Consider the following 17560-nt stretch of genomic DNA (forward strand, 5'->3'; position numbering starts at 1 on the left):
ATTTAAACCGCTTCAGCGCTGGTTTCGGGAATTCGAAGCAGCCCGTTCCAGGGGCAGGTCAGGATTATTCATGCTTTTTGGAAACCACGGGGCGGAAAAACGGCTCCCGGCCCTGCCAGCAAGCGGTGCCAGGCTGCGCGTCTCAGAACGACACGAGCTGGGAGTGTGAATCTCTGCTCCGCATTCGCCCCGGATCCGGAGCGAGGGAGAGAAACACCCGTCGGAAAGAGACGCTCAAAGAAAAGACTCAGCAATGTCCCGAATGGGCGAGTCCTGGTAAACAGTGTTTTCTCGCAAATTCCCACAGGCGGGGGGAGTGGGGGGTTGCCCAGCCAATCCCGCCCACAGCAAAGTACATTTCACCCATCCCAGTCCTACTGCAGGGCTCTAGACCCCACTGGAAAGGGGACCCCACCTTGCTGGAGGTGGGAGGGCTCCCTCGGGCTAGGGAGCGGCCTGGGGCGGGATAGGACAAATCAGCCGCGCCAGCAGCTCTCAGCTCCGCTTTCAGTTTCGTTTCCTTGGCGCCCGGCCCTCTAAACAGAGCCCGACACAAACCGCGCGCGGGCGGCTGCAGGAGAGAAGGGGCCATTTCTTTCCCTGGGCTCCTTCCAGCAGGGCCAACTGGGGTACGGGGCTCTGGGGCTGGATCGGGGCCAGGGAGGGGGAGGAAGGCGTGCGGGGCTCTGGGGCTGGATCAGGGCCAGGGAGGGGGTTGTGATGGGGAGGGAAGGCATGCCGGGCTCTGGGCTGGATCGGGGCCAGGGAGAGGATTTGGGTGGGGCGGGGGGGAAGGAGCGCCCAGGGAGTGTCTTGAAAAAGTCTCAAACCAGCCAATTGCTGTATGGGAAATTCCTCACTCTGAGCCCCGTGTTACACTATGGACAAGTGCACCCCAATGCAGTGGTAGGGGTCACTGGGCTGCTGAGAGCGGTGTGGGTAGCCCAGTAGGGGGCGCTCTCCCCTGGCCGGGCGCTGGGGATCGCTGCGCTGCCGCTGATGAGTGGCATGTGGGGTCACAAACCCCATTTGAAGCTGTTTCTCTCTGCATCCAGTGCCCAGCCCCGAAGGCCCAATGGCCTTTGAGACAATCCGCCGGGAACGGGAGCAACTCATCGCCCTCCTTGTAACAACCCCCGATTCCGTCTTGGATGAAGTGGCCTCGCTGGGGATTGTCACCGAGGAGGAGTACGAGGCCTTGGAGAAGCTCTCGGAGCCCAGGGAGAGGATCCGAAGGCTGCTGATAAAGGTCCAGAGGAAGGGGGAGTGCGGCTGTGAGCAGTTCCTGGAGTGTCTGAAGAGCCTCTTCTCAGACTTGCCTCCGGATTTACAGCCCCCGGCCCGCCGTGAGTTGGGGCTTTCTGACTCATTTTAGAGGGATTGAAAGAGACATAAAATGTCACCAGGAGATAGTGCCAAGTGGCTGCATGTTGGTGACGGGGGGACTAATGGTTAGAGCGGGGGCTGGGAGGCAGGACTCCTGGGTTCTATCCCTGGCACTCGGTGGGGCTTTCCGAACAGATCAACCTCGGTATGTCTGCAACGTTCCTTGAAACCTGAGGATCTAGCCCCAAATCCCCCGTTTTGACCCCTCCCACTCCTAAAAAAGTTGTCACGATCCCCACCCAGGTAATGCCCTTTTACCATAGACCACATGATTTCTCTGTCTATTTTTAACCTTTTCCCTCACTCCTGATGTAACTAAAACATAGGAGAGCAGCCAGCAGCCTCAGGAGAGCGGCTGAGTGGGCCACGGAGACTCATCCCCCTTCTCTCTCTCCCAAGGAAGTGCTCTGAATTGCAAAGAATCTGTAAGGTGCTTCGTTCTATTTGTTTTCCCTTTGCAGTGTGCGTAACTCAGACGAATGAAGCAGAGAATCCAGCATGTGGCACATCCTCCAAGAAGAATGGAGAGGAAAATCCAGAAGTTCTTGTAACCTTGGGGAAGAATGAGCCACAGAATACAGGTGGTGCCACTTCCCTAGAGAAGAATGACCTAGAGAATCCAGAAACCACCCTACCACATGAAGAGAATGATCTAGAAAATCCAGAAACTGCTCTACCACATGAAGAGAATGATCTAGAGAATCCAGACAGCAGCCCATCCTCAGGGAAGATTGATCCAGAGAGACCGGAAGACCCTGAGAAGCCAGAAGCCGTGTTGCCCTCAGGGAAGGGACCTGTGACACCAAATTCTTCCACATCCCCAACAAAGAATGGACCAGAAAATCTAGACACTGCTTTCCCCTCTAAAAAGAATGATCCAGAGAGCCCAGGAAGTGCCAGGTTCCCAGAGAAGGATGCAGCTGCTGTGTCCCCAGAGAGAGCAGATTCTGAAGGTACAGGATGGGTCTCCAGACTTGCCCTGTAGGACAATATTTAAGAAGTATTTCTGGTTGTCCTGCACTGAGCACAGGATCCCAGGCGGGTTCTCCTCAGTGCTGGATGGAGAGGGACAGAGGGAAAGCTGTGCTAGAATTCAGGTGTAGGAAGGGTCCAATTCTGGTGTGTCTGGACCCCTTGCAAGAGGTCCTTGCAGAAGTTCCTTACAGAAGGTACTTCTGACTGCATGGACCCAAATGGAAATGATTGCTTGTGAGCATCCTGGGGCGGGGGGAAGGTGCTTCTCCTAATCCATGCAGCTTCATGGAGCCAGGTCAACTCAACCAGAAACCCCACTTCACACAGCCTAGCACCTGGTGCTCAATTTCAGTCGCTCCAGCTACAAGCTCGGTTTCTTCTCTCTCATTTTAGCAGGGCTAAGGCACAACTCCAGGCAGTCTGGAGTGCTCAAAGGGGTTCATGAGATGGAGCAAGAATCTAAGGCCACTCCTGAAAACCCTAAGCTTTGCAAAGTCAAGGAGGCTTAGATCTCCTAGACCTATGGATCTGTAGCTCAGATCTATAGGCTCCTAACTTCCATTGATTTGAGCCTAAGAGACTTTCACTTTTATTGCTTTGTAGTGTCCGGAAATACCCCCAGGTGTGGAGAAGAAGAAAAGCCAGCTGCAGTAAAAGGGAATGTTGAAGGTAGAGTCTATCCTCAGATCTCGCTGACACCTCAGGGACAACTTTGGAAGCTATTCAAGGATGTAAGGGAAAGAACCTCATCTAGTGGGATGGAGAAGTGGAGAGCTGGGAGTCAGCTTGGGGCGGGGAGTGGAGTCTAGAGTGTTAGAGAAGGGCTAGATGAAGAATTTAGGCTCCTGGGTCCTAATCTTCTGTCTGGCAGATGGGATTTCAGTAGAACAGGTTTGGGAATTAAGATCAGGGGGATTCTCTAGGAAGGCTTTAGGTCTGGTTTGGTTCAGTTCTGCACTGGGTTAGAGGTTTGATCTGCAGTGAATAGAATGAAATCAGTTGTACGTGTCTCATAGACTTTAAGGCCAGAAGGGACCATTGTGATCATCTAGTCTGACCTCCCGCACATGGCAGGCCACAGAACCTCACCCACCCACTCCTGTAATAGACCCCTGACCTCTGGCTAAGTTACTGAAGTCCTCAAATCATGATCTAAACACTAAATTAGGGAATCCACCATTGACACTAGTTTAAACCTGCAAGTGACCCATGCCCCAGGCTGCAGAGGAAGGTGAAAAACTCTCAAGGTCTCTGCCAATGTGACCTGGGGGAAAATTCCTTTCTGATCCCAAATATGGCGATCGGTTAGACCCTGAGCATGTGGGTGAGACCCAGCAGCCAGACACCTGGGAAAGATTCTCCATAGTAACTCAGAGCCCTCCCCATCTAGTGTTCCATCACCGGCCGTCAGGGATATTTGCTGCCAGTCGTCGCAGATTGTAGGCTGTCCCATCATCCCATCCCATCCATACACTGATGAAGCTCAGTCTTGAAGCCAGCTCGGGTTTTTGCCCCACATTGCCTCCCTTTGCCTAATTTCAAGCCTAAACTTGTGGATGGCCAATTTCTATCCATTTGTTCTTGTGTCCACATTGGTGCTTAACTTAAATAATTTCTCTCCCTCGCTAGTATTTATCCCTCTGATGTATTTATAGAGAGCAATCATATCTCCCCTCCCCCTCCCCCTTTGGTTAGGTTAAACAAGCCAGGCTCTTCAAGTCTCCTCTCAGAAGGCAGGTTTTCCATTCCTCAGATCATCCTAGCAGCCTTTCTCTGCACCTGTTCCAGTTTGAATTCATCTTTCTTAAATATGGGGGACCAGAACTGCACATGCTATTCCAGATGAGGTCTCACCAGCACCTTGTATAACAGTGCTAACACCTCCCTATCTCCACTAGAAATACCTCGTCTGATGCACCCCAGAGCTGCATTAGCGTTTTTCATGACTGCATCACATTGATGGCTCATCGTCATCCTGTGATCAACCAATCACCCAGGTCCTTCTCCTCCTCTGTCACTTCCGACTGACGCATCCCCATCTTATAGCAAAATCTCTTCTTGTTAGTCCCCAACGGCATGACCTTGCACTTTCCACTATTAAATGTCATCCCATTGCTGTTACTCCAGTTTTCAAGGTCATCCAGATCGTCTTGTGTGATATTCTGGTCCTTCGCTGTATTAGCAATAGTTCCCAATTTTGTGTCATCTGCAAACTTTATTAGCACATTCCCACTTTTTGTACCAAGGTCACTAACAAAAATGTTCAATAAGATTGGCCCCAAGACCGATCCCTGAGGACCTCCACTAGTGACCTCCCTCCAGCCTGACAGTTCCCCTTTCAGTAGCGCCCGTTGTAGTCTCCCCTTTAACCTGTTCCTTATCCATCTTTCAATTCTCAAATTAATCCCCATCTTCTCCAATTTAATTAATAATTTCCCATGTGGAACTGTATCAAATGCCTTATTGAAATCCAGATAGGTTAGATCTACTGCTTTGCCTGTGTCTAAAAAATCAGTTATCTTCTCAAAGAAAGAGATCAGGTTGGTCTGGCATGATCTGCCTTTTGTAAAACCGTGTTTATTTTATGCCAGTTATGGTTTATCTCTATGTGCTTAACTACTTTCTCTTTCAAAATTTACTCCAAGACCTTGCATACAACTGAGGTCAAACTAACACCCCGGTCAGTTCCTGGGTCACTTATTTTCCTTTTTCTTAAAAATAGGTACAATATTAGCAATTACCCAGTCATAGGATATGATCCCGAGTTGACAGATTCATTCAAAGTCCTTACTATTGGGCTTGCAATTTCATGTGCCAGTTCCTTTAATGCTCTTGGATGGAGGTTATCTGGGCCCAATGATTTGGTCCCATTAAGGTATCTGAGCTTGATTTCCACCTTGGATGTGGTCATTCCTACATCCATATCCTCATTTCCATTAGCCACCCTGCCACTGCCCCTAAGCTCCTCATTTCTCTTATAAAAATCTGAGGCAAAGTGTTCATTTAGGACTTGCATCATGCCTAAATTATCTTTAACCTCCACCCCATCCTCAGTGCTTTGTGGTCCCACTTCGTCTTTCCTTGTTTTCTTTCTATTTATGTGCCTATACAACCTTTTACTATTGGTTTTAATTCCTTTTGCAAGCTCCAGCTCTGCTTGGCTTGTGGCAGTTCTCACTTTATCCCTACACTTTCTGACAGTGGCATACCAAAGGGGAGGGCAGGGGGAGGCCAGGCCTCCAGGTTCCAGCCTGCAAGGGGGCCCCGGGCCGGCCCTTCACCACGTGTGGGAGGGGGGTGCAGGAGGCTCTAAAGGGCATTTATCTGCCACTCCAGCCCCGCAACCTGGCACCACCTGAGATGGGGTGACCTCACCCCTCGCCTGGGGCATGAGGGAGCCAGGCAGGCCCTTCACGACATGTGGGGGGGGGACCACAGAAGTGGAAGTGGGAGCAGCCACCCGTCAGCCTCATGTGCCCCCCGTCCTCCACTCGTCATGAAGGGCCGACCCAGCCCCTCTCCCCAGGCAGGAGGGTGAGGCAGCGTCGGGCTGCGGGACTGTCACTACAGCAGGGGAGGCAGGCACCCTGCCGCAGGAGAGAGGCGGCAGAACCAAGCCTACATTTGTGCCCCCCCGTGCCTCATGTCCCCGCACAGGTACAGATTCCCACCTCCCCAGGGCAGTTGGGGGGCAGTGCCAGGACCCCTCCAGCCCTGCGCGGGGGGGGGGGGGGGGGTGTGTGAAAATGTAGGCTTGTCCCCTGGGTGCCAGAGACCCTCGCTACACCACTGCTTTCTGACTTCCAAGAAGGAGCTTTCCTTGTTGATCCCTCCCATCTTCCACTCCTTGCAGGCTCTCTGCTTTCCCTTAATCCCATCTGCAGTGCTTGTTCATCCAGCTTGGTCTGCAGCCCTTGCCTGTGCATTTGTTCCCCTTGCTCGGGATGCATCAGATAGTTCCTGCAACTTTGCCTTCAAGTCATTCCCAGCCTCCTCCACATTCAGATCCTTCAGTCCAGCCCCTTCCCTGACTACTTCCCTTCCTTCTGTAAAGTTTGCCCTTTGGAAATCAAGGACCCTAGCTGCAGAGCTGGTTTTGTTTATCTGTACGTTTAGTGTAAACTGAATTAGCTCATGATCACTCGAGCCAAGGCAGGGCCCTACAACCAGCTCTTCTATGGGGTCCTCATTACTCACCAATAACAAATCTAAAATGGCATCCCCTCTTGTAGGTTCAGCAACTATTTGGTGTAGAAATCTGTCAGCTGTCACATCCAGTTCTGCAGAAAAAGACCTGGGGTTACAATGGATAAGAAGCTGGATATGAATCAGCAGTGTGCTCTGGTTGCCAAGAAGGCTAATAGCATATTGGGCTGCATTAGTAGGAGCATTGCCAGCAGATGGAGGGAAGTGATTATTCCCCTCTATTCGGCACTGGTGGGGCCGCATTTAGAGTATTGTGTCCAGTTTTGGCTCCCCCACTACAGGAAGGATGTGGACAAATTGGAGAGAATCCAGTGGAGGACAACGAAAATGATTAGGGGGTTGGAGCACAAGACTTATGAGGAGAGGCTGAGGGAACTAGGCTTGTTTAGTCTGCAGAAGAGAAGAATGAGGGGGAATTTGATAGCAGCCTTTAACTACCTGAAGGGGGGACCCAGGGAGGATGGAGCTAGGCTGTTCTCAGTGGTGGCAGGCGACAGAACAAGGAGCAATGGTCTCAAGTTGCAGTGTGGGAGGTCTAGGTTGGATATTAGGAAAAACTTTTTCCCTAGGAGGTTGGTGAAGCACTGGAATGGGTTACCTAGAGAGGTGGTGGAATCTCCATCCTTAGAGGTTTTTAAGGTGCAGCTTGACAAAGCCCTGGCTGGGATGATTTAGTCGGGGTTGGTCCTGCTGTGAGCAGGGAGTTGGACTAGATACCTCCTGAGGTCCCTTCCAACTCACATCTTCTGGGATTCTATGATTCCAGGAATAACTTAGCCCTACCATTATTAGTAGCACTTGTCCCCCAGTCTATATCTGGGAAGTTAACATATCACACAATCACACAATTCCCAGTAGTATTTATATAATTAAAAACACTAAAGAGGTTCTATCCATATCCAAATCGGATCCTAGGCGCCTGTAGCAGATCCCACACGCTATCCCAGGGGAGCCTCTGGTAGCTTTCTTCCCCAAAGTGATTCTGACCTAAACAGACTCTCTTATCCATTCCATCACTTCTAATTTCTTTACAGTCTACCTCATCATTAATATACAATGTTACTCCACCACCTTTACCTTTATTTCTGTCTTTCCTGACCAGCACATTCCCTTCAGTACCTATACTCCAGTCATGTCTACTATTCCATCAAGTTTCTGTTATGTCTATAATATCTGGTTTCACTTCCTGTATCACTAGTTGTAAGTCCACCACTCTGTTACCTAGACTCCTTGCATTGCTGGACAGACATCTTAATGGTTTCTGCTTGGCTTTGCCCAGATTCCTCACCCGATTTAGGTACAGTTGTTCTACTGCCAGTATCGCCTACCTGACTGTTAGTGACATTGGTATTGGCACCATGGGCGGGCGGTATAATAAGTGGGGGAAGGCTTAGCCTTCCCAAACAGTCAGGTGTGGCCCCACCCACTCCTGCTGCATCCTCCAGGCTGGTGGGCAGTGCAGTGCTGACTGCAGTTCAGCCTCCCCCAAGGCAGGTGTGGCTGGGATTTGCTGGGACCACCTGGCCAGAACTCAGGGCAGCCGGCACTCCGGGGCATCCAGGGCTACGTGCAACCCGGACCACACAGTGCTGGGGCCGCCCGGCTGGAACTGAGGGCAGCCGGCGCGCTGGGGTGGCTGGGGCCACACCCGTCTGGCGCTCAGGGCTAAGGTAAAACTCCGGGCAATCTGGAGCACTCGAAGGAGTTCATGAGATGGAGCAAGAATCTAAGGCCACCCCTTAAAACGTAGGCTGGACAAAGTCTGTGGCCAGATCTATAGGCTCCAACCTTCCACTGATTTGAGCCTAAGAGACTTTTTATTGCTTTGTAGGGTCTGGAAATACCCCCAGCCATGGAGGAGGAGAAAAGCCTGCTGCAGTAAAAGGAAATGTTGAAGGTCAGGTCTATCTCAGCTCCCACTAACACCTCAAGGATGACTTGGGAAGCTATCCTATTTATCGACAAGGAGGGAAGGGAAAAAATATGGTCGAGTGGGACAGAGCAGTAGGGGCTGGGAATCAGGACTCCTGGGTTCTCTCCCCAGCCCCGGAAGTGGGGTCTCATGTGCTAAAGGATGGGGGGAGTGAGAGTCTGGGCTCCCGGGTTCAAGTCTTGTCTCCGGTTGGGTTTCAAGAGAAGAGGTTTGGGGGCCAAGATGGGGGGTGGGTCTCCGGGAAGGCTTTGGGTCTGGTTTGGTTCGGTTCTGCACTTAGTTAGAGGTTTAATTTATAGGGAATCGAATGGAATCTGCTGTGTGGGTCCAGGGCTCCTGTCACCCTGGTGTCTGGGCTACAAACCCAACCCCCATTCCATGGCTCTGCCATGGTTCATGCCATCTCTCAGTCTGTGCCCTCACCCCACCAAACGAGGACACCTCACCTCTGACACAGAGGACACAGGGGTACTGGGAAGGTCTAGGGCATCTGAACAGGCTTCTCTTCTGGATCCTTAGCTGGGGCAATTCCAGATGCTGATGTCCTCACGCCAGAAAGCAGACCCAAGACACCAGGAGTTGCCATGTCGGTGGAGAGGAGTGGAGCTGAGACACCAGGAGATTCTGCGTCGGCGGACAGGAGTGGAGCTGAGACTCCAGCAACATCTCCCAACAAAGTTCATGGAGGTAGAATCCAGACAACACGCCCGCATCCCTCTCCCAACCCAGGCCTCCTGCCCTGGTGGGGAAATGAGAGCTGGTTCTCCATGGCCCATCCCATCCTTGGCCACTTGTTATTGGCCAATGAGTAAGTCAATTAGGGCCCTCCACATTCCCATGAGTCGTCCATCAAAAATCTCCATCTCCATATGTCTGCCGCACCCAAGCTCCTGCCCGTCTCCTGCGTGTTCTCCATCTGTGAAGCACGTAGAAGGTGCCAGGATTGTACGTACAGCTGGGCAGGGAATGGAAAGTCCATTTGGTGGCAGATTCTGAGATTTCAAAATGGGGATTTTACTCCCCTGACTTGGACCGAATCCCCCAAAATTCCAAAATCCTCCATGGAAGAAAATTCCAGGGGGGGAATTAATGGTTTGTGGGCCGATGGAAACACAGATGGGCCCCTAGGGTCAGGAAACCAGCTGGCTCTGGGTGCAGTTGCCTAGCAACCCAGTGAGCCCGGCTGGGCCCAATAAGCCCGCAGTAATTGACTGTGGTCCCTGATTGGACAGATGGGCCCACAGGTGCATATTTAATCCCAGGCACAAGAGCAGCACCATGGCTGCTCAATGCGTTCCTTGCCCACAGCTGTGCCAGGCCTGCTCCCTGCTGCCTGTCTGGCCCTTTCTCCACCCCGTGGCTGCTCTGCTTCAGCCCTATGCCCTGCCTGCCTCTGAACCCTGCCTCCTCACCCCTGGCTCTCAGCCCTGCCTGGCCTCCTGACCACGCCTCTGCTGGCTCTGGCTCTGCTCTGAACGCTAGGCCGCACCGCCTATACCTCGGTGTGTGACACCCGCCCCACCAGGGGGGCTGGATAAGCGACGCCTCCCGAAGCGTTAGCTGAGACAGAGGGTGTGAGCGGCTGGGAGGGTGAGATCCTGTTGCTGCGCTGAGATTAACGGAGCCGGCGTTTGGAGGAGGCGGGTGTCCATCTCCGTGTTCACACACGGGTCTCAGCTCCTGGTCGTGAGTCAGGCAGGCTCAGGCCCAGCCCAGGCCCCAGGAGGAATGATAGCTGGGGACTGCGGCTATTTCCCGGTCTGTGAGTGGGAGCCTGGGGAGATCTCACCCCAGGGAGGTGATGGCTCGAGACCTAAATCTTGGGAAATGAGACCAAGAGGAGGCCAAGGGGCAGCCGGCCCCGAGCCGTGACACCATCCCGGGTGATGATGCCTTCGTTTCCGTCTGCAGGGAGAAGAGGCGCTGTGAAGGCCGTCCTGTCCAAGCTGAAACTCAGGAAGTTCAGAAACCGGAAGCTCAGGCTGAGGGATGTCCTGGAAATCAGCCCGGAGAGCCTGAAGGACTGGACACCTCATGCCCTGGAAGACTTGCCCTGGCACTTCCTGAGAAAGCTCATGGCTCTGAATGGGACAGCCAGAAGCACAAGCCTTGGGCATGGGACATCTGATGAGGACACAAGTGAGGATGAGGAGGGTGGGATGGGAGGGGAGGTGTTTTCTCTGAGGACAGATGACTCTAGGAATTCTCTGCACCCCCTTGATGTTCTCTGCGCCGTTCTCCTGTGCGCAGACAGTTTCCTACAGCAGGAGATCCTGGCCAAAATGTCCATGTGCCAGTTTGCCCTCCCTCTGCTACTACCCGCCCTCGACACCCCCAAGTGCACCCTAATGCTGTGGGCCATGAGGGACATTGTGAGGAAGTGGAGGCCGCACTCCCTGGCAGAGAGCAGAGGGTTCAGAGAGGAGAGTCTGGTGCTCACGGCAATGCCAACCGTTTCCTTTGTGCGGCTGGGGAGCTGCAGCTTCTCCAAGTCCCAACTCCTCAATGAGCTTCTCAGCCCCGCCCAGCAGCACCATGATTTCTTCATCCATCGGGACATGGAGTCTGGGAACGTCCCTCGGGCAATCGCAGATGGGCTGGTCGAGATTTCCTGGTATTTCCCTGCTGGGACGGAGAATTTGGATCTTTTCCCAGAGCCTGTCGCAGTTACAAACCTGCGGGGAGACATTGAGTCACACTGGCTGCAGTTCAGCTTTTTAACAGAGGTCTCCTCAGCTGTGTTCATAGTTACGGAGAGCATCAGTGAGAGAGAATTTGCGCTGCTATCATCTCTGCAGGGATCGGCTGCTAAATTCTACTTCATCTTTAGCAATCAGGCTGGGAAAGCCAAGGAAACGCTGCGACTCCTCAATAAATTAGCCCCACTTCTGGATATGAACAAATCACAACTTCTGGTGAAAGAAAAGAGCAACAATAGCACGGAGCTGGTGAAAAAGCTGCGATCCATCCTCCGGGGCGTCATGAGCTCCTCTTCCAAGTGTGCGAACATCCAAGACATGGCTGTGACAGCGCGGGAGCTAGGGATCCAGGTGGAGGAGGATGGTGGAGAATGTCAGACTGCATTGCAGCACATCTTAGAAATCACTGCAGAAATACAGGACGTGGCAAAGTACAAACAAGAAATGCTGAGACTCCAAGGGGATCTGTGGAAGAGCTTGGCTAAAGTGGAGAAAGAGCTGTGCCGGATGAAAACCCAACGGGACGTCCCTCTGGAAGATTACAGATCCCATCTGAGAGAGAGGTGGTTGGAGCTACGCAGGCAACAGAATCAATGTGACCTGACTAGCGGGATGGTTAAATTTATTAGTGGGATAAGACAACTATGTCCAGTGGAGAAACATCACTTCCTGAAATGGATGAAGTTCCACCTGGATCACATCGCCAGGGGGAACCTCTCTAGGCTACGGGCTGAGTATAAAGAAAAATGTCACACTCTCGGGAACGACACACAACCACTGGCAGAACTGGATGAACTAATCTCTGCCAGCTCCTTAGGGGTGGAGCATTTCATGCGCGAGTTGGGGCAATTTTACGAGGCTGAATGCTCGATGGTGAAAGAAGGGAACATGGGGAATATCCAAAGACAATTCATCCATCTCCCAGGCATAGCAGCTGACCTGATGCTGGAAGGGTTTCCCATGGAGCTGATCGATGGAGATGCCTCCAACATCCCACTGCAGTGGGTGACAGATGTTCTGACTCAGCTCCATGCCAAGCTGGAGGGAAGGTCCAAAATGCTGGTTCTAACCGTGCTGGGCGTGCAGAGCACTGGGAAATCCACCCTCCTCAACACCATGTTTGGCCTGCAATTTGCAGTGAGCAGTGGCCGATGTACACGAGGAGCCTTCATGTCACTCATTAAAGTGGCAGAGAACTTTCAGCAGGAGCTGGGCTGTGATTTCATCCTGGTGATAGACACAGAAGGCCTGAAAGCCCCTGAACTGGCCAAGCTGGAGGATAGCTATGAACACGACAATGAGCTGGCCACGCTGGTGATTGGATTGAGTGACATAACCATCGTTAACATGGCCATGGAGAACGCCACCGAAATGAAGGATGTCCTGCAAATTGTGGTCCATGCCTTTCTCAGAATGGAGGAAATTGGGCACAAGCCCAGCTGCCAGTTTGTGCATCAGAATGTCAGTGACGTGTCCGCACATGAACAAAACATGCGGGACAGGAAACATCTCCTGGAGCAGCTGAATGAAATGACCAAAGCTGCAGCAAGGATGGAAAAGCAAAGCAGGGAGATGAAATTTTCTGACATCATGGACTATGATCCAGAGAAACACAGTTGGTACATCCCTGGGCTGTGGCATGGAGTCCCACCCATGGCGCCAGTGAATATGGGATACAGTGAGAGTGTGAGTGAGCTGAAGAAATATTTGTTTGAATTCATGAGACACCGATCACCTTGCAGAGCCCCAAAGGACATTCCCCAGTTTGTTGAGTGGGTCAGGAGCCTCTGGAATGCCGTCAAACATGAGAACTTCATCTTCAGCTTCAGAAACAGCCTGGTGGCTGAGGCCTATACCCAGCTGTCTGTGAAGTACGCAGAGTGGGAGTGGGATTTCCGCAAAGAGATGCATCTTTGGGTGTCCAACACAGAAACCACCATCCAGAACCAATCCCCAGATGATCTGGGTCCAGGCACCTTAGAGAAGCTAAGGCTGGAAGTCCACCAGATGTTGCACAGTGGGGAGCAGAAGATGTTGCAGAATTTACAGAGCTACTTTGAGAGTGGAGCCGGGAGTCTGCACCTGGTAGAGAAATACAGAGAAGACTTTCACCGGAGCACAACATTTCTCCGGCATGAACTGGAGAGCTATCTGCTCTGCAAGTCCGAAGAAGCCATTCGTATCCAGAAAGGTCGGCGCAAGATAGACTGTCTTCAGGCCAGGTACATGAAAACTATCGAAGGGAAGGTGGACAGGCTCTTACAGGACTGCAGGGAGAGGGAGATGGAGCTAAAGCCCAAGGAACTGGAAAGGGAGTTTGCCAAGATGTGGAAGGAAACCTTAGCAGAGCTGCCGCTGGAAAGTTTACCCCTACGCCAAATCCACAAAGACGTTCACTACCAGCTGTGTAAGGACCTGGAGAACAGAGGGAGTTTGGTCAAACAGATGCTCCAGAAAGCCCAGAACCTGCTGAACTATCAAAGCAAACGCTTCCGCATGAAGAAAGAGTATCTGGACCTGTCTTGGTACAGAGTGCCTGTGGAGTTTATAACGCAGCAATATTGGCGAGAAGTAGAAGAGTTCGTCAAGTCCCTGGTGGAGGAGTGTAGGACGTACATTGGGCAGAAGGTCCGCTCCTGCGGGGATTATGACCAGACCTACTGCAGGGAATTGCTGTGGACAATCAACGAGAGACTCCAGGAGATCACTAGGAAGATGTGCACCAGCGCTTCCTTCGAAGTCGACTTGAAGCTTCACATCCTGGGAGAGGCAGCCAGCGCCTTCCAAAAGATGCATGAAGACTTTCTCAAGGAGAATGACCCTCAGCGTCGCCTGGAGGAGCTGAGACCTCAGTATTTCTCCACCTTCAGAGACCTTTACTACGAGAAGGACGCCTGCCAGAAGAGGGCTTTTGATTTCTGTGAACAGTGTCTGAGACCCGCTCTGTGGGAATATATGAAGAAGAGACTCGGGATTGAGATAGTGGACGATTTTCTCAGCAGTGGAGAGTCCATTGAGTACGGCAGCCGGAGCTTCTTCCAGTTCACCGTGCAGAAGAAGCTGCTGGAGGAGATGGACTTCAATAACTACGTGAAATATGTCAACAACTACGAAGGGTTTGTCAAGTCCTGGATCCAGACACGCCTGTTTGAGCACTACAGAGAGACTGGGGACTTAGGGGAGCTGGAGGGAGCGGTTCTAGCCACGATAATGAAGAAAATCCGGGATGCTCTGGAGAGCTCTGAGCGCAGAGATGCCCTCACTATCTCTGAGTTCTTGGACCATTTCTGCCAAGCATTGTGCAAAGAGCTGGTCATCTCCAAGGACAGTTTGGAGGTGATCCTCTTCAAAACCACAGCCAGCATCGGGCAGTTCTCAGCTGACGTCCAGACCTTCCTCCCCCAGGTGGAAGAAAGCATCCTCTCTGGGTGGGAAGAGCTTGGCATTGAGATGGTCTTCACACAGCTCCAGTTCAAGCCCCAGGATGAAATCTTCCAGCGCGTGTTCGGCTGTGGGAAGCAGTGTCCGTTCTGTAAAGTCCCTTGTGAAGCAGGAGGCGGCGACCACAAGGAGCATTTTGCATCAGTGCATCGGCCTCAAGGGCTGGGGAGATACAGTTATGAGACAAGCCACAGGCTTGTGTATTCTTTATGCTCCTCTGATGTAGTATCTAGTCAATCATTTAGAAACCTGAACACGGCATTCAAATGGCATCCCTACAAAGATTATCGCCGATTCTACCCCACCTGGCGCATCCAGCCTGACCCCAGCATCAACGCCTCTGATTATTGGAAGTTCATATTCAGAAAGTTCAATCGCCAGTTTGCCAGAGAGTACAATGCAGAGCCAGCTGATCTCCCACCAGAGTGGAAGAAAATAATTAAGGAGCAGGCTCTGGACAGCATCCGAGAGGTCTTTAACATGGAATAGAGGCAGGCGCTCTGCATTTTGATACAGTCTTTAATTCCATAACAGGGCACCATCAGCATTAATCCTGGCATTTTGTAACTTCCTGGGACTTTAATTTGGAACCTGAAGGTTCCTTTAACGTAGTTCTTTGTGTGTAATTTCCTAGATTTAAAAAAAATAATTGAAAAACAAAGCAATTCCATCATGTGGCATCCTATCTGGGTGTGTGGAGAACCAGGGCCTGTGCCTCCATCAACGTTGACTGAGCACAGTGAGGTTCTACACTCACCTTCATGTCTGACTGGCTGACTGTTAGGAGGTAACACAATATATTTTGAACCCCCCCCCAATCAATTCCAAAATTTCAGGGGGTGTTCTAGGCATTGAGGGGCAGAACCCTGATGATTTTGGGGAGAATTGGAAAACCTGGAAGGGAGAAATGGGAGCGACATTTCTGGCTTCTGCTCAACAGAGCCATCAGCTTCAATCAGCCCAGGAATGGTCTATAGACCAAAGAACCAGTTGATGGCAGAAATTAACCCCTTCCACGCTAACAGCACCCCCATCTCAGCACTGCTCTGTCCCCCAACTATTATAGTGCAGTTGCCAGCTCTGTTCTGGTTAAGGTGGAGAACAGCTTTCTGTTTGAAGGGCCACACTTCAAAGTGCTCTGAAATCCTCATCTTTGCTTGGCTTGCTTAGAAATTCACTGTGCCTCACGGAGCAGCGGCGGTCGGGTTAATGGTCCACATTTGGGGGCATTTGACCAAGGGGATGCCGTCATAAAGCCCTCCCCAAAAAGAGTTTTGTCTCAGGTTGAGAGATTGTACCATTGATGTCTGGTTTGGGGTGTTTCTTCCTAAAACCAGGGCTCTGCTTCTCCCCCAAATATCTTGAAAATGTTGACACCTGAATGAGTGATCTTCCAGAGAGAAAGAAATAGAATGGGGGGGAGAAATGGGGAGGCACACAGAGCCCCTGCAATGGGGGAGCACACAGAGGTCCTGTCAAGGAGAAAGAGGTAATGGGGGGGGGCCCAGAAAGGCCCTGGCATGGGGGGGGAGGAGGAATGGGTGGGCACACAGAGCCCCTGGCATCAGAGGAGGAGTTTAGGGTTGCAGGTAGTCCCTGTGCTACAGGATGGGAGAGGGACACCCAGAGAGCGGGTGGGGGGATGGAGGGACACAAAGGGGTGCAGTGAGCCTGGCCAGCAGGCAGCCCCGGAGCAGGCAGCCCCTAGTCTAGATCCCAGCCCCACTGGGGTTGCAACACTGGGGTGTGCTCTGCCTAAGGGTGATTGACTGGGGTGGGGGTGGCTCAGGGGGAGGGGCCTGCCCCAACCAGCTCACACTCTAAACAGACATTTTATCATCCCCATTTAGACATGGGGAAACTGAGGCCTAGAGAGATGCAGTGACCAGTCTGATCACATGAGGCATCGATGGCAGAAACAGGGATAGAACCCAGGAATCCTGCTTCCCAGCCCTGCGCTTGGAACACCAAAACTGTGCAAACCTCCCTGCATTTCACCATCATGACTCCCATCTCTCCTACAAACCTCTACGCTTCAACATCAGACTTTCCACCACGGGGAGAATATGCATCCCCCCACAGCCGGGCTCACCCCCCTTAGAGCAGGGGGCAGGGAGCTAGGACTCCTGGGTTCTGTAAAAGACGCCATAGAGGCTTTTAAATGGTTTTTGTGTTGATGATGGTCAGAAAAGATGTTGGGTTAAAGTGAATAAACCTCTGACTGCTGCCGCCCTGCTTTAAGTCACTTAATTGCCACTAGTCAAGAGATGAACCCACATTTTCCAGAGCCAGGGAGAGAACCCAGGCGTCCTGGCTTCCAAACTCCCCCAGCCCTTCTCATCCACAGCACCCGGGCAATGAGCCCTGCATAGCAGCAAAGGATCTCACGCTGGTGCAGACACCACACACCTGGGCTGGTCAGCAACACTTCCACATGCAGGGCTCTGGGGCCTTGAGCTACTCACATGTAGGCTGGCTGCAAAGCATTGTGGGTAGGGTTGTCCCCTGTCAATTGGCTGGAAATGCTGGAACTCATGGATGTGGAGGACAAATTGGGAAAGAGTGTCTCAAATTACAAGGAGCTGGCACACACCCCCCTCGCCCTCCCCAGAGAGGAGAGGCCCCGTGTCCCATTCCCCAGACGGTCCATACACCTCTCAAAACAATTTTGGATCATAACTTTTAGCTAAAGCACTCCCTCATGGCTAGTTTCTACTGTCATGAATCGGAGTCACTCCAGATTTCATGGAGATTGGACTCTAGCCCTATCTTTTCCCACAACCCTCCCTTCACTCCTATAAGCCATCGCCCCTTTATTGTTTTTTTAATAGCCACTGCTTTTTCTTTTGAAATTTATTTTCTTAAATCTGAAAGTCCAGCGCAGTCTGACCTAAATAAAATCCAAAACTGAAACAAAACC

At 51.9% G+C, this 17560-nt stretch overlaps 1 protein-coding gene across 1 annotated transcript; it reads left to right on the forward strand.

Annotated features, from left to right (window-relative positions):
- Positions 1 to 549: 549 nt before the first annotated feature.
- On the forward strand, positions 550 to 16012 carry LOC137144757 (interferon-induced very large GTPase 1-like). The gene is made up of 7 exons (XM_067535229.1): positions 550 to 629; positions 1056 to 1346; positions 1848 to 2339; positions 2965 to 3030; positions 8399 to 8464; positions 9020 to 9187; positions 10412 to 16012. The coding sequence occupies exons 2-7, from the start codon at positions 1076 to 1078 to the stop codon at positions 15127 to 15129; spliced, it is 5781 nt and encodes a 1926-aa protein (XP_067391330.1). The 5' UTR covers positions 550 to 629; positions 1056 to 1075; the 3' UTR covers positions 15130 to 16012.
- The last annotated feature ends 1548 nt before the right edge of the window (positions 16013 to 17560 follow it).

Source organism: Emydura macquarii, unplaced genomic scaffold (assembly GCF_026122565.2).
Source record: "Emydura macquarii macquarii isolate MOO-44397 ecotype Brisbane River unplaced genomic scaffold, CSIRO-AGI_Emac_v2 contig_3485, whole genome shotgun sequence".
NCBI lineage: Eukaryota > Metazoa > Chordata > Testudines > Chelidae > Emydura > Emydura macquarii.

Excerpts from the sequence above, each read along its gene's own strand:
- LOC137144757 (XM_067535229.1), top strand. The coding sequence starts at position 1,076 with ATGGCCTTTGAGACAATCCGCCGGGAACGGGAGCAACTCATCGCCCTC. Across the intron at positions 8,465-9,019 it reads AGTAAAAGGAAATGTTGAAG|CTGGGGCAATTCCAGATGCT; the intron begins GTCAGGTCTATC and ends CTGGATCCTTAG. Across the intron at positions 9,188-10,411 it reads TCCCAACAAAGTTCATGGAG|GGAGAAGAGGCGCTGTGAAG; the intron begins GTAGAATCCAGA and ends TTCCGTCTGCAG.